The 17,404-nt window shown below is 40.0% G+C and overlaps 1 protein-coding gene across 22 annotated transcripts in view; it reads right to left on the bottom strand.

The window, feature by feature from the left end:
* Positions 1 to 6,247: 6,247 nt before the first annotated feature.
* Positions 6,248 to 17,404, bottom strand: part of ZMIZ1 (zinc finger MIZ-type containing 1) — a 621,029-nt gene continuing 609,872 nt past the window's right edge. For all 22 annotated transcript variants that reach the window (XM_061634913.1, XM_061634912.1, XM_061634907.1 and 19 more), the window contains 2 exons: positions 13,663 to 13,911; positions 6,248 to 11,152 (listed from right to left, as the gene is read on the bottom strand). In XM_061634913.1, coding sequence (XP_061490897.1) covers positions 11,045 to 11,152; positions 13,663 to 13,911 — 357 coding nt within the window. In that variant the 3' untranslated portion in view covers positions 6,248 to 11,044. The remainder of the gene's footprint in view (positions 11,153 to 13,662; positions 13,912 to 17,404) is intronic.

Here is a 17,404-nt window from a genome sequence, read left to right as displayed (position 1 = left end):
CAACAAAAAGGGTAGAACAAGAGCCCTATTCCAAAATATTGGAGAAATTAAAGGAAAATTTAAACCACGAGTAGGGATGTTGAATAATCAACAGGGAAACACACTGACTGACCGAGATGAAATAAAAGGAAGATGGAAGCAATACACTGAAGAACTCTATAAAAGAGATGCCAGGATGACAGATTCATTCATGGAGGAACTGTGTGATGAAGAACCAGAAATTTTAGAATGTGAGGTGAAAGCTGCTCTTAAAATTCTTGGAAGAAACAAATCACCAGGAATAGACAGCATACCAATAGAGTTGCTACAAGCTACTGAGACTGAATCTGTCCAAATTTTGGAAAAAATTTGTCAAGAAATATGGAAAACTAAACAATGGCCCACAGACTGGAAGCATTCAATATATATCCCAATTCCAAAGAAAGGGGATCCCAGGGAATGCAGTAATTTCCGAACTATTGCCTTAATATCCCATGCATGTAAAGTAATGCTCAAGATTCTACAACAAAGGCTCTTACCACATATGGAGTGAGAAATGCCAGACGTCTAAGCTGGATTTAGAAAGGGAAGAGGCACCAGAGATCATATCACAAACATACGCTGGATAATGGAACGGAGCAAAGAATTTCAGAAGAAAATCACCCTGTGCTTTATAGATTACAGCAAAGCCTTTGACTGTGTAGATCATGAAAAACTATGGAATGCTTTAACAGAAATGGGGGTGCCACAGCATCTGATTGTCCTGATGCGCAACCTATACTCTGGACAAGAGGCTACTGTCAGGAGAGAATATGGAGAAACCGATTGGTTCCCCATCAGAAAGGGTGTGAGACAGGGTTGTATTTTATCACCCTATTTGTTTAATCTACACGCAGAACATATCATACGGAAAGCGGGATTGGACCAAGATGAAGGAGGTGTGAAAATTGGAGGGAGAAACATCAATAATTTAAGATATGCAGACGATACCATACTCTTAGCAGAAACCAGTAATGATTTGAAACGAATGCTGATGAAAGTTAAAGAGGAAAGCAGAAAAGCAGGACTACAGCTGAACGTCAAGAAGACTAAAGTAATGACAACAGAAGATTTATGTAACTTTACAGTTGACAATGAGAACACTGAACTTGTCAAGGATTATCAATACCTCGGCACAGTCATTAACCAAAATGGAGCCAATAGTCAAGAAATCAGAAGAAGGCTAGGACTGGGGAGGGCAGCTATGAGAGAACTAGAAAAGGTCCTCAAATGCAAAGATGTATCACTGAACACCAAAGTCAGGATCATTCAGACCATGGCATTCCCGATCTGTATGTATGGATGTGAAAGTTGGACAGTGAAAAAGGAGGATAAGAGAAAAATCAACTCATTTGAAATGTGGTGCTGGAGGAGAGCTTTGCAGATACCATGGACTGTGAAAAAGACAAATAATTAGGTGTTCAGAACAAATTAAACCAGAACTGTCACTAGAAGCTAAAATGATGAAACTTTGGTTATCCTACTTTGGACACATCATGAGAATACATGATTCACTAGAAAAGACAATAATGCTGGGAAAAACAGAAGGGAGTAGAAAAAGAGGAAGGCCAAACAAGAGATGGATTGATTCCATCAAGGAAGCCACAGACCTGAACTTACAAGATCTGAGCAGGGTGGTTCATGAGAGATGCTCTTGGAGGTTGCTGATTCATAGGGTCACCATAAGTCGTAATCGACTTGAAGGCACATAACAACAACAGAGGGAGAGAGAGAGGAGGTTGGATTTAGTGGTCCTAAATTAATCAAGAGAATTTGAGAAAAGTCCAGGGAGTTCATCTTTCAATAGAAGTGTGGTACAAACATCTATACATAAAATAAAATTAATATTTACATTTAATAATGAATTAAATTTATAGGTGTATAAAGAAGCTGGATTGTCACTTTTTTCAGGTTCCTTTAACACCCGTGTAACAGACAGAAATTCAACAGGGACATATTTTCCTAGTATGGAAGCTGCCGCAATATGAAATAATTTTCTTATTGAATTTCTGCATCTCAGGCTACTGAAAGACACAAGGACCTTTTTAGGAAAATAAAAGTTTACAATTTAAAATATTTTTTTTACATTGGGGCCATAATAGTGTTTTCTTCTTTTTATCTGCTCCTAGGCTAAACAATGTAAGTATTAATCAAAGGCTTTCAAGTTGGTGTCCTTGCCACAAGGGAGTTGGACAGAAAGAAGTTAAATGAGAGAATCTGTTTTAAGATATGTCTTTACTCTATGGAAACCTTTGGATCTCCTGCAAGAGGTAGCAACCTCTGGCAGTGAATTTTGAGTACCATGAAAGGTGGCAAACAGATCTGACCCACGGGGCACAATCTGCCAGGCAATTCTCCTGTACAAGTCCCATAGAATGTACAAGAGCTGTGCAAGCAAGCTGTATAAGAGCTTGTTTTTTAGCGTGAGGGAAGGTGCCATTTGAATTTTCCTTTAAGAGCGTAACTCTGATCTGGCTAGCCTGCTATATAAAGCAGGCTCTTCCCATAGGGCATTGTTTTACAGTTGAATTGTTTGAGAGTTGGGGGGGATACTTCTAGTTAATTTGGAGCTTGCTCAATCTCATGTGAAAAAAAAATTATTTATTTATTTATTTATTTATTTTATTCGATTTTTATACCGCCCACAGCCCGAAGTAAAACAGTAAAAGCATACATATTAAACAATTAAACGACCTGATATACATTAAAAGCTAAAAGATAGAATTAAAATGCCTGGGAGAATAAAAAGGTTTTAACCTGGCGCCGAAAAGATAAAAGTGTAGGCGCCAGGCGCACCTCATCAGGGACACTGTTCCATAATTCGGGGGCAACCACCGAAAAGGCCCTAGATCTTGTTACGACCCTCCGAGCTTCTCTGTGAGTCGGAACTCGGAGGAGGGCCTTAGATGTTGAACGTAGTGAACGGGTAGGTTCATATCGGGAGAGGCGTTCCGCTAGGTATTGTGGTCCTGCGCCGTGTTAGGCTTTATAAGTCAAAACTAGCACTTTGAATTTGGCCCGGAAACAGATAGGTAGCCAGTGCAAACAAGCCAGAACAGGTGTTATATGTGCAGACCACCTAGTCCTCGTCAGCAGTCTAGCAGCTGCGTTTTGCACTAGCTGTAGTTTCCGAACTGTCTTCAAAAGCAGCCCCACGTAGAGCGCAATTAAAATAGACCTCAGTTATATATATTCCTGGAAAAAGTAATCCCTGAAACGCCATACCTGTCTTCTTTCTACACAGTCATAATGCTTCATCATGATTTTAATTTCCAACCTATATTTAACAGAAATGACAACAGCAGAAACCAATGTATTATGTCTGCTAATTTAAAACTAGCTGTAACACACACACCACTGCTTAAAGAATAGCGAGCACTGAGCAATCTGCAGTTCAGGTACACATTAATAATACCATTGCACATGCCAATTACCTGAATACATAATGATGTAGCCAGTTTTCCTGGTACTATCTGGCGTATGTAGATTGGTACTTGTAGTTCAGGAACATCCGCTGAGCTAATCAGCAAGCTGCTGTATTCTGAGCCACATTCACAGGTTATGCATCATCCTCTCTCATACACACAAAAATGAGGTGGTATGAAGGAAATTATAGTCTAGTAAGTGAAAATAAATACATTTTTAGTCCTTCTTGTTGCCTTAAAACCTTGATCCCCTGATTGCAGGGACAGGAACTTTTAGTGCAAACCAAGTTCTGAGCAGTACTAGCAAAATGCAGCTGAAGAGAATGATGAGTTTCCAATTTCTCATTGGGAACTACTGCTAACCAGCTTTGATCTCATTACCAAACTTACTGCTGGCACCCAATTCACACAGGGTCTCAAAGGATTCTAAACTGAAGTACCTAAAGTGAAGTAAGCATCTTTAATTTTTAATGTATTTTTCTTAAACACAAGACACACGAGACACTTCAAGGGAAACATCACATAAAAGATAATCGGGACTGGAAAGAAAGCCCTATGAGGAGAGACTGAAAGAACTGGGTATGTTTAGCCTGGAGAAGACTGAGGGGAGATATGAGAGCACTCTTCAAGTACTGTCAAGGTTGTCACACAGAGGAGAGCCAGGATCTCTTCTTGATCGTCCCAGCGTGCAGGACATGGAATAATGGGCTCAAGTTACAGGAAACCAGATTTTGGCTGAACATCAGGAAAAACTTCCTGTTAGAGCGATACTACAATGGAACCAATTCCCTAGGGAGGTGGTGGGCTCTCCCACACTGGAGGCATTCAAGAGGCAGCTGGACAGCCATCTGCCAGGTATGCTTTAATTTGGATTCCTGCATTGAGCATGGGGTTCAACCCAGTGGCCTTATAGGCCCCTTCCAACTCAACTATTCTATGATTTTATAAAAATTCAATGAAGAAATGGGAAAGATTCATGGAGTGGGAGAAAGGAGGAGGAAAAGGGATGAGGCTAGGAGTAATTTGTTGCATTTGTTAAGTGCAGTCACCAAATTTGTTGTGTTAACTCATTCCAAGGACTGTCAAATATCTCACCACACACATCTTCAGAGAAATGGCGCTTCCTGCCTAGGTTAGATGGAAAAGTAAGTGTCTGGCTTCATCTTGCAGTGGTACTTTACTTTCTCTTGGAGTGATAAGGCAGCCAGGCTGTCAGTCCAGCAATCAAGTTTAGGAGCAGGCATATTTCTATGTTTAGTGTTCTTCAATCATCCTCTCCCCAAGCCCCATCCTGTGACTATGAACTTGTTCTTTGTCTCTCTCTCTTCCCCTGCCTCACTGCCCCTCACTTCTCTGTTGCCAGCTTCATTGCCTTCTACATTTTAGGACGGGAACTTCTGCAGCACTGAGCCTGTTATACTTGTGTAGGCTTCCTGTATAATTTAGAACCCAGAACTTACACAGGTAGAGGCACTGAAGCAGTTTCGTGCTGCACAAGTTCCCTTCCCAACATGTGGCAGGGAGTGAGAATGGTGATGGAGATGGAATGGAATGGATGGGGCCAGTGTGAGACTTGGACTGTTTACACTCTATTTAAAGCATGACTTCCACCAGACTCCTAGGAATGGTAAAAGGTGAGGAAATTGTAGCTCTGTGAGGGGTAAACTATAGTTCCCAGGATTCTTTGAGGGGGTGTCATGTGCTTTAAATATGTGGTGTGTATGCAGCCTTGAACTCCTGAGAAGGGCTTTTGCATAAACATCTTTTAGATACCAACAAGGCAAGTTTCACCAGGCAACAGCTCCATAATTTAAATCCCAAACACATCTTGTGTAATGGTGCAAGGTTAATGGAGTTTCCAAAATCCTATTTAATTAACTTTGTGTGTACCTCTATCCATACACATTTTGTTACTGAAAAGGACCAGGTCATATGGATTAATGTGCCAGTCTCAGAACCACATCTTCAGCAGCTACTAGTTGTTATGGCAAGGGCAGTAGCTTAGTGGTAGAGTCAATGCTTTGCATGCAAAAGGCCCCCGACTCAATCCCATACATCTCCAAGCAGGCCTGGGAACAACTTTTGACTGAAGACCTGAAGAGCTGCTGCCAGTGCCAACGGTACTGAGCTAATGGACCAATGTTCTGACTTGATATAAAGCAACTTCCGGTGTCCATCTGGTAGGAGATAATATATATTAATAGCAGTCGCAGTTCTCTGAGATGCTAGTCCTTATTTAGCCAAAATGACACTATCCATACACAAGAGGGAGATATCAGCATGTCTGGAAGAATCCAGAGGTCTCCAAAAGTATACAAAATATTTTTTGGGTGGGGGAATGAAGAAGGTTCTTAGAAAAAAAACAATTCTAAAACAGTCTGAGGACTGAGCATGTTAAGTGAGCAAATAATTAGTGCCGCTGCTGCTGTTGCAAATAAAAGAATTGGTAGTGGCAGGGCCCATTGGCCAGACCATGCTGAGGGCCCCCTGAAGTCTGGGACCAGCTTTGCTTCCTGCAAGCAAATCCTTCCCATAGCCTCCTTTGGTACTTATCACGTAAATTCACCAATATGCACATAACAGATGCATCTCTGACAGATTCCAAGCAGTATTCTAAATACCAGTTAATGAATTCCAGGACCTTTCAACATTAAGAAAAGAAAAAAAGCAGCAAGTGGAAAGTTCAGATTTACAAAACAGCTGCCCACTAGTCCATCATTTTCCAAATTTATTTAGGAAAAAAAATAACATGAGCAAAACAAGAGTACTTTCAGTGTTACAAGAAATTATATAAATGTCTAGCAATTGTCAATCTGATCTTTTTAAATACAAAATAACCACATGAACACCTAATATACAGGTTTCATTTGAATACATATTTATTAGATAAATATTAGGTTGTCACATCATCTAACTACATACAGTTTTTCCAAGACTAAAAATCACAATTATTTTTTTCTGACCAGTTTCAAAGTATGAAATGATTGCATTGTACTGTACATACAATGTACAAACAAAGACAATGGTCATTTTTGCATGTTAATTCAGATTGTACTTCTTTTAAAATTCTCCTCTGGCCACAATATCAAAAAATTGTACAAAGTATGAATTTGGTTACAATCTTTTTTATTATTTAATCCCCTTATTTTCTTCATTATTTTTGTAGCACCCTAAAAATACACAGGTGATAAGACTAGTACACTTAAGCTAATTATTACATGAAGGGAAAACAAAAAAATGCAACAAAAATTCTTTTCACAAAGGAGCCAGAGTATATTACAAGAAGGGAAACAAATGTGGAGACTTCACAAACGCTAACAAACAGGATTCATTTTCCACATAAGATGGATCTCCAAGCTTTATTTTTTTCTCCTCTGAAATAAAAACAATGCACATTCCAAGGAAAATGAATGCATTTCTGTTAACATGTCTCTATTTGCCATTTACATATGTACAGATGTCCCTGGAGTCTCCACTGCAGACATTAGTGTGTTTTCATAATCCTATAATAATAATAATAATAATAACAACAATAATAATGTCTTGGCAGTAGAACTATAAATCTCTGCGGGTTCTTTTCCAGGTGGATGTCTATAGGGAAACAATTTTTAAAAATGCCCCTGAAACAAGATATTAAAAAAAAATACTTTGGTGATGTAATTTTGCCCTTCAACACAAAACAACTAATTGACAACACAATTTTACGTATGTCTACTCAGAAGCATTCACTAGGGCTTATTCCCAGTGAAGTGTGTATAGGATTACAGATTTAATAAGCAACCCTATAACCACTTACCTGGGCCACTGAACTCAGTGAGTTTTGCTTCTGAGTAGACATGCATAGGATTGCACTGTTATTTAATAGGTTTTCTCCACATTCTAATATGATGGCATGAACAGATTAAAAATTAAGCTTTTTAAATTTTGTCTATGCTAAAAAAGTCCCAGTAATTTAATAAGATGCTGATGAGTTTGTTTGTGTGTATGTGTGGGGGGGGAGAGAGAGAGAGAGAGAGAGGATGTTGGGGGCATTTGGGGCTGACTTCACAAAGGTGACCTCTTTGATAAATATGCCCTTTGATAAAATATGAAGCAAGTACATGGTTGGATCTCAGCAGCTGCTTTTATCCATTTACAAACACAGCTCAGGTAGCCCTTGTGCTTAGTCAATTGGTGTGTCTTTCTACAGACCTAATCCATACAGAAGAAATCTGCAGCTGTCAAAATGTACATTTAATTGTTACTAGAGAAAAGATGTCATCAAATGATGGATAGCTTTATACCAAATGTGTTTGTCTCAGGTGATTCTCTTCTTATGCCTCAACAGGAACTTTCTTATATGATATATATGATTGCCATCAGCAAATACTAGTCTTCAATACATCTGATTTTGAAATGGTTGTTTCCAGTTAAACAGAAAAAAAAAAACAATTTCAAGGAACTAGTTTAGCTACATGCTTATTCAACTGTAGAGGAACAGTGCTATAAAATCAGTAACAGAAGCGGAAGAAGCAAAACACAGTATATGGCTTAACACAGGCCTGCACAACGTGACCCATCAAACTGAATGCAGGCTACCAGCCCCATATTGTAGCCTACCAGGTACTTGACATATGAACATAAGAAGAACCTGCTGGATCAGGCCAACGGCTCATCTAATCCAGCATTCTGTTCTCACAGTGACCAACCAGATGCCCAAGGCAAGCCCACAAGCAGGGCATGAGCACAAAAGCCCTCTCCCCACTTGTGATTCCCAGCAGCTGGTATTCAGTGGACAATTTCCCTTTTTGGATAAACAGCCCTACTGGTGGGCTACTATACATGGCTATAAGTAGTGTGCTGCATTACATTTAGAGCTCATAGGTTGTGTGTGTTGAGGCTTTAAAAAAAGCTAAGAATGGAACAATACAAAGTCAACTCCATCATAGCTGCTCATGCAAATGATGTCAATAGTTATGTAAATGTTGCAGAAAAATACAGGAGAAACCTGTTACAGTAAACAAAAAACAAAATGCATTTCTAATGGAAGGAAGCTCTAGACGTCAGTGTCACAGTGGTGTCCCATCTCAGTTGTGCCACCATAGAATAATTGTGGCACCAGGTGTCCAAAAGCAGAGATCTTTTACAATGTATATATAGGATAAGAAAGTATATTCTGTACTGCTCTTCCCTCTTTATGCATAGGCCATCATTTTCAGAGGGACAGAAGTGAAAGCCTTAAAAGCAGCTTCTTTGTCTACAGAGCAGAAGTCTACAGTGATTTAGGTTAAGACAAGTCACTTTTCCTTGTTCATAACAATTTCTTTGCAGGGCATCTCAGGACACTGGCCAGATGTATTGCATTTGTTTGAAAAACTAACAGGGCTAATTTATCAAAAGGAAAAATTAATGCTCCCTTAGTCCAAGAACCCTTTATAAAAAGAAAAGACCCCCTCCAACTATGTATTTAAAAAATACATGTATAACCAGATCATGAAGATGTTGAATATTATAATCAAAGACAATACTAAAATATTCACAAAACATATTTACAACAGCAATTATTAAAATAATTGGTTTTGCATAATGAACAGCACTTCTTCTGAGAAGAAAAAAGAAAAAAACTAAATAAAAGGGTGGAAGAGAAAATGCAAATGTAGGAACATCTCTACATAAAATGTTTACAAATTCAACACTCCTACTGGAAAATAATTGAGGAACTAAAACTGCCATTTCCTATAATATCTACAGCAAGGTGCTGTGGACTAATATATATATATATATATATAACAACAAGATGCAAATACAGCAGCAGTAGGAGATGCTAAGAACAGATGCTCAAACAATTTACAAGCATGACTTTGGTGAACAGAGCAAATTCAGAATGGAATGCACATCTCATGCCATTCACAGAGGGCGAGGTGGGTGGAGCTTACACACAAACCAACACGCAGGAGTTCCATCTGGCTCAAAATCGAAAGCCTACTGCTGAATCAAATACGGAAATATTTGATTAGATTCTGGATAGAGAACGAAGCAATCAAGGTGTATTTATTCACAAAAAAAGCAATATTCTGTACACAGTAGGCAGATGATGAAATGTTGGCCCGCAAGGGCAGAGTTGGCACACAGGCACGTCTTTAACACACACGTACTATACATAATTTATAAAGAGAGAACAACAGAGAGCACAGAAATGGGCCCAGAGGCGACTGGAAGCTCATGCAGGAGGGAAGCAACCACATGAGCAGCACAAATACCACGGAAGCATAGTGGCACGAGAGTATGCACTACTATGGTGAGTGACTTATTTTTCTCGTGCTCATTATCCTTGGAAATATATATTTTTAAAAAGTGGAAAAGGTCCTGGCAGCTAAATGATACAAGAGATCCCCAAAAAAGCAAACAAAAAGGCTGATCCACACAACACAATTTGGAAAACACAAATCATGAGAGGTGTGTGACTCTCCTATTGCAAATGCCTCTTTCAAGCCAATAATTTGAAACAATTGTGTGAGCATTTTTCCCCTCCCCCCTTCGAAGCAAGAGCTTTCCCCCACACACACACACCTTTGCCACATTTTCTTGACAGGAACTGAGCAATGATCTAACCACACAGGTTACAAAAAAAAGCTCATGGTGACAGATGAACATTTTATAGTTTTTCTCTTTTCCCATTTCATATATGAATATAGTATGGGCTCCACCCCTCTTTAATAGCTGGCTACTTTATTATCACAAAAGGCAGCAATTTGAAACTAGCTCTCTTAAGAAGAAGAAGAAAAGAGAAGGGTAGAAAAAAACAAGGTATCCAAGTACCTGTGTCAGAGCAAAGTAGTAACCCCGCCAAGAAGAAGAATAAAAAAGATTGCTACAATTGAGAAAAACACGCTTGCCACATCCTGGAGATTCACACTACTCTTCCACAATGGAGAAACCACTGATTAAGAAAGATGCCTCCCTTTGATGCATTTTGGATTTTTATCCTACTTGTGACACCTTTATTGATTCTTTTGTGCTTTTTGGTATTTGTTTCATGTTTCTGAGTTTGTTTGGCTAGTCTGAATGTGCTGCCAAATAAATGCTGTCCTTCTGTCTGACAGAAATGTACAGACTGACTGAGGGCGGAGGGAGGGTAGGCAGGAAGAGACACAGTGGAACAGACAATACAGCATTGGGCGGGGAGGGGGGAGAAGCTAATGGAAGAACACCAGCTGGAAGGACATTCTGAAATGGGTCACTTAGAATAGTTCTGTTGCCTTTCTTGCTTGTCTTCCTTTGCCAAGACTGGTTTCTACTGGGCTACATCTCACTATGCATATCCCAAAACACTTATCTCTCTGTAGAATTAACAAGTGAGGTTTTCCGCAGCGGCACAAATGATCTGTGATGTAGAGTGGTACTCTATGAGGTCACCACCTTATTGTCCTCTTGCTTTTCCCCACCACAGGTAATGAAGCTTGACTCAAGCAGTTCTGAGATGAAGTAAGCAGGGAGTGTGCACTATATGTTTACGTGGTGAGTTTGTCCTCATGAAAAAAAGGTGGTTTGGGATTCCTCACTGTGAAGCTACAGATGTGTCAAAACAAGCGAGAGGTGTTGGGGACAAAACACAGAAGGCTTCAGTTGTTCTCAAAAAGAGAAAGAAGGTCATCATTGCTATTGCTTGGTAAGTCAGGAGGATCTAAGTATGAAAGTAGCTCATCTGGATTCGTGAGTTCTGGAAGAAGCTGGAAAAGAAAGACAGGAAATTTTGAAGGTAATAATATAATGGGGTGAAGCAGTTGGCAAGTGGTAAGTTCAAAGTTCCATGTTTGTTGGAGGATATAGCCCTCAAAATGCATCTGAAAGTTTTCTTGATGGGTCTAGAAAAAGCATGCTTTATACTTGATAGCCAGCCCAATTACAGGAAGAATTTCCACTCTAGGACTGCATGGAGACCTTCCATATAAGAGAAGTACTGCATGTGGAAAGAGACGTACAAACGTTATGGACTCCTGCTCCGAGAGCTGCCACATGGAAATGCTTTTCGTAGCAGCCCCCTTCCTGGCACAGAAAAAATCCCTACACATACACAAAACTGCATACTGGGGGAAAATCTAGTTTAGATGGTAATACTCAAGTGTGCGGCAGAAAGCCAAGATAAGGTGGTACAGCAGTATCAAAATATTATGGCCAATTTTTAATTGCAGTCATATTTTTGTAAGCCACTCAGAGCCTTTTCAGCTAAAGAGCAGGTTAAAAATGCAACAAGTAAAGAAATATGACAAATACGTAAGCAGATAATATGTAGCACATTCTGTAAATGGCATGCTAGGGCAGTAATTTATTTCCTGGCTGATGAACTATCACCATTTCAGAAAGTAGTATATATAGGATGCTCTATACAGAATAATAAATATTCTGCATGCTATTTTCAGCTATGATACTTCTTAGGAGAAAGTGTGAAACCATGTGCTGATTATTATGTAATGATAATCATACACATACCTATATTGCTATGCATAAATATGGTGTTCATGTGCTAGCCAACTGAAAGGGCTTCAATGGTTTAGCTTGTTGAAAATTTAGAAATGGTTTGTTTATCCTTTGGGTGCTATTTTGGAAAAGTTTAAATTCTACAATCAGTAAACAATTACTTAATACAATGAGAACAGAATCAATACTCCCTGACGTGGCTGCATCCAATTTAGCTAGAATGTGTTGGTTGTGAATCATCTGTACTATGCCTTACAATATTCCTGAGGCACACGAACAGATGTAAATTTAGATACCTGCTGAATGAAAATGTTTTAACTGACTTGCCAGTGATTCAAAAAGTCTTGAAATTATCATTCAAAGCTTTCTCTTTGGGCAGGGCCACAGAGGGTGTAACTGGATAGCTGTCATAACCTACACAGATCACCTCACTTGTTCTCAGGACACCCAAGTGACCAATAACTATGCTTGGAAAAGTATAATGTAACCCGATACAGTGATAGGCCCATGTGGGTTACTGTGTGTAATGAAACCCTTTCATTGATGAGAATTCTCCTCACCCGATACATTCTGAAATGTTTTTCTACAAAGCCTCTTGCATACAGGGCTGCTTCTCCTCCATGGTTTCTTTTTTGCAAAACATGTTCATTCTTTGCCTGCAGATTAATTTGTCCCATCTTACAATATAACAATAGAAGGAATGGTTTCCTTGTGGACTAAATTGCATCTCCTCTTTCTAGGAGGCAAATGCATGTTTTTTGTCATTAGGTGCTGCACTACAGGGCAACTGGGTAGCAAGCATTACAGTCATCAAACATTAGCCAACAAGGGAGAGGGAACCGCTTACTTGTTCCCATTCAGAAATGAAGCACATTTAAAAACAGAATCTACAAAAGTCTGCTCCCAAACTCAGCTAATCAGCCACAGATTTCAACATTTTACGTCTGTTCAGAAGAAGAATCTTTTAACACTCAGACCTTTAGCTTTTTAATGACTGGTTGGTATATATCCCATTCTATTTGAAAATCAAGACTGATGACATCTAAATAATTATTTATTAGTGTGTTTGTTTAAGGCGGCTCAGATTTTAGCTTTTTTGATACTCCTCTCATATACGCTGTAAGAGTTAGCTAACAAACATGTTAAAACTCTTAGCTTGGATCCCAAGATAAGTTAACTTGAGAAAGTTCAGGCAATGGAAGTTTCTTCTCCCTTCCTCCCCTGCACCCACCAGCACCCCTTGGAAAGCCTCTCCAGAGGACTGGTGGTCCTCCTAAACCATGTGGGACATGGTATGGAGGGCTGATGAGGAAGGGGTAATCACCATAAAGCAGTGGGGCCTTACGTAGCCAAGAAAAAATGCTTGGGGGCTGGAGTAGGCCGCCAGGCTAAGGATTAGGCACCCCTGATCTATAAAGTTACTTAAAAAAAATATTGAATTACCTTTGCCTCTCCCTCCCTTTCTTTCCTTTTGTTGTCACTCCTCCTCCCCTGACAAAAATTAAATTTAAATCTCCCGAGAAACACTTGGCCCTTGCCAACGCACCCTGTCAGGGAAAATAAACTATTTGCATGACATGGAGCTGCTTAAAATGGAAAGGCTTTTCTCAGCAAGGCCTGGGTCTGCATCGCCAGCTCTATGAAGAAACAATGCATAACATGAGGACATGTGCCATGGAAGCTGTTCCCTTGTTTTTTTAATTCCTTCCGAAAGTCAAAGCATATTCTAAAGCAAGCAGATGGCAGAATGACACAAACTTACATCCAGCGAAGGCTCCGGCATATCAGATGTTCCCTGCCCACCAGCCTGACCTTCTAAGGCTGAGGAGGGGTTAAAGGCCAGATCATTGTGTGGATGGTTGCTAGAAGTGGCCTGTGGTGGCTGCCGGGACTGCTGGGTAGGAGGACCGCTGTGATGTAATGGCTGCCCTGACTGGCTGCTGGGATGAGGTACGTGCAAACCTTGCTGCATGGAACTATGGGACTGATCAGTGCTGCCGGGATGAGGGATCTGCGGAGGAGGAAAGAAGCAGGAAAGGAAAAGTGAGGCTACAAGGTACAAAGCTCCAAAAATGGCAGGCGGGGAGGAAAGTTAAATTTTTTCACTCTGAATTTATTTTATCGTTAATGTGAAACTTGTATTGCAAAATCATAGACTTGGGCAGGCATCTGCCATCAGTGAAAAAGGATGCACAGGAATCAATCTGCTGGCTCATGAATCCTCATAATTTATAAGACAACATTAAGTTGTAAAAAAAGAAAATGTATGGGATAAAAGGTGGCAGTTCAGCTTGGTAGGGGATCCAGATTCTCTTTATCCTGCTCCTGCAATGACAGCTGAAAAGATGGAACATGAATGTGACTTTCTGCACATTTCGTTTGGGTGACAAACTGATCTGTGGGTCGTATTTCATAACATCTAGGCAAAAAGGCATCCCTATCAGAGAAGCAGCTCTTCTGAAAAGTTTCTACAGCAAATACAAGTTAAGCCAATAAAGATGTAGAAACTGAAACATGGCATTTCTTGTACTTCTCATAAAAATAAAAATTCCCTCCAAATATTGCTACTGGACTACACATACACACAGAGACATGTGCATGGAGGTATAAAAAGCTGTTTTGCCTGTGTCTTAGTGAAACACATTTTTTCTTCCTTTTCTACAGGCCCCCCTTTAATGCCAGAGCATTCCTTGCAAACTGACTTCAGCACCATGAAGAAAATTAAGTGCATGAATATTTTTAAAGGATGACCCTTACATTCAGCTGATACAAATATGCAAAAACATAGCATGAGCACAATGCAAACGAACAGAAAGAGTGCAAAGTTCCACAACAAGGTAGATTTATTAATTTAAAAATACACTTACATAGTATGCAATTATTTTAATTGGTTATAATAGACAGTTGTTTTAAAACTATCAGAACATCCAAGTAATAATTCTCACATTTTAAGTAACTCATCACTACAGTCTATATTCCATCTATGGCATATGCCAAGAGAGGTCAACCTTCTAATTCCCTCTGGGAAGAAGTAATTCAGTTATCTATCAGATGGATATCACTTTTGGCATTTACTCATTTAGGGCACCCCAACTGTTTTCAAAGACTAGGCACTAAGATGGACCACTTGGTTCCTCCAACAAATGAATAAGCAAAAAAGATTGTTAGAAATGAGATACCAAAACTGAGATCTGCATCCTTAGAGCAACAAGCAGGTGACCATGCTAACTCCCTGCTTTGATACACCATGCTTGGTGACAAGCAAGCAGGAAATAAACTCAAGCAGTGGGGTGGACATAAACTTACCAAGTAGGTGGTTTAAACAATAGAGAAACCCAATGCTTCACCGTGTTCTTTTTGCATTTATTTTTATTTATTTTTTCAGAACAACAAAACATAACATTTTAAGTGTATTAGTCGCATAAAAATAAGGGGAAAATACTGGTCAGTTCAACACCAGTTCTTTTTGTCTTACAAGCAAATATTGCAGAAGCGAAGACTTTCATGCTGATATGTAGGACAGAAGCAGTCCATGCTTATGCTTCACCATATTCTAAGGATGCAGCCTCGTATGTGTCACATTTTTGTTCTCTGCTTTCCAAAGGGATTTAATAGAGCGCATAGGGAATAGCTCCATTGCATATACGTACACCTCTAAGACGGCAACATTAAAGAACCAGGGGTGCCAATTTCATGTAGATTGTATAGTGCCTTGGTCTGCAACTAATCTTACCAGAAGGCCACTACTGCGTGTGGGAACATGCAGAGGATCAAGCCCTCCCAACAAATGACCTGCTAGTTAAAAAAAAAAAAAAAAAAGACCCCTTTCCCCAACCTATGTGAAGCAGGAAATGGGGAGAGAGGCAGTGAGGGAAAAGTGAGGTAGATTTATATGCTCACTTCTGTTTTCCCCTTCCCTTTTGACTTCCCAATGGGGTTCCATGTCACTGTGCAAGTGTCAAAGGAGCAGGCAAATGAATTGCATTTCTCTGTACTCTTTGTGCTGTGGGGATGGGGGGGGGGCAGAGAGGGAGTTCAACAGAAAAGTGCACCAAGAAGAGATTTTCCTTCATGAATCCCTCTGACTCTTATTCTTGGGGACACCAAAAGAGCAGAGCACTGTGCTCCCTGATTTTTCTTGTACAGTCAGATAAATGACCGGCAGCGTTGTGGAAGCCTGAAGGCTGCTTCAGATAAGATGTTTTCCTTGCACAGACCCCACATCAGTACACAGAGGGGGAAAAGTACAAAAGGTATATACTATCATTTATAAAGAAGGCACACAAGGGCCAATACCCAATTCCTATATAGCCCCAAATGGACTTTCCTACAGCTGCAATTTCCCAACCAGCCAAGGCAGGAAACAGGAACCAAGTATCCACTGCTGGGAGAGCTGGGGGTGGGGGCAGGAGGGACACATTTACGTCACTGATAGCTAATCCACCAGTACAGATGTTAGTCGTCTGGGAAGTTCAAAAAACTGGGTAAAGAACATTTTTACAAAGGTGGAGCAGTAAAATCAAGTTTTCTTCTACTTCTGGTTATAGGACTGAATCAGCCTTGGTCACCCTGATGGATGACCTTTATTGGGAGAAGGACAGGAGGAGTGCGACCTTGTTACTCTTACTTGACCTCTCAGCAGCTTTTGATATCATTGACCATGGTATCCTTCTGGGCCGATTTGATGAGATGAGTACTGGAGGCACTGTTTTACAGTGCTTCCGATCCTAAGGGTCATTTTCAGAGAATAGCGTTGGACAATTATTGTCTTTCAGCCCCTTGGCAGTTGTGCTGTGGGGTGCCGCAGGGTAACATCATGTCCCTCATGGCATCTATATGAAGCCCTTGGGAGCGGTCATCAGGAGATTTGGGCTGAGGTGTCAGCATTACCTGACAATACCCAGTTCTATTCCTCTGTAATATCTGGAATATCCTACCCCAAGAACTTCACTCTGCTCCCTCCCTGTTGGTTTTCCGGAGACTTCTGAAAATGATCTTGTTCCGGAGAGCCTTTGGGAGGGACTGAAGGTAGAGCCTGACACTGGTTTTATGATTTTATGTCTTCTACGTTAAATTTTACTTTAGTAGTTCCTTTAGTATCAATCCCTATATATATGTGTGTATATATATGTGTGTGTGTGTGTGTATGTATATATATATATAGTATTTTATGTATTTTAATTGTATTTTATGTATTTTAATGTTTTTGTGATTTTACTGCTTACAATTTTATTATGTACATGTCTGATTTTATTTTTGTAAGTCGCCCTGAGTGCCCTATTATAGGGTTGAAGGGCGGGATAGAAATATTTTAAATAAATAAATAAATCAGAAGAGGCTGTGCAAGCCCTGGACCGCTGCTTGGACTTGGTGGTGGGCTGGATGAGGGCCAATAAACTGAGTGAATCCTAGCAAGACAGAGACACTGTGGGTTGGTGGTTCCCGAGTTTGGATAATTGGTCAGTTCCTGCTTTCGATGGGGTTGTACTCCCTCTAAAAGAGTA

Source organism: Rhineura floridana, chromosome 7 (assembly GCF_030035675.1).
Source record: "Rhineura floridana isolate rRhiFlo1 chromosome 7, rRhiFlo1.hap2, whole genome shotgun sequence".
NCBI lineage: Eukaryota > Metazoa > Chordata > Lepidosauria > Squamata > Rhineuridae > Rhineura > Rhineura floridana.
This window is presented reverse-complemented; position numbering and strand designations above follow the sequence as displayed.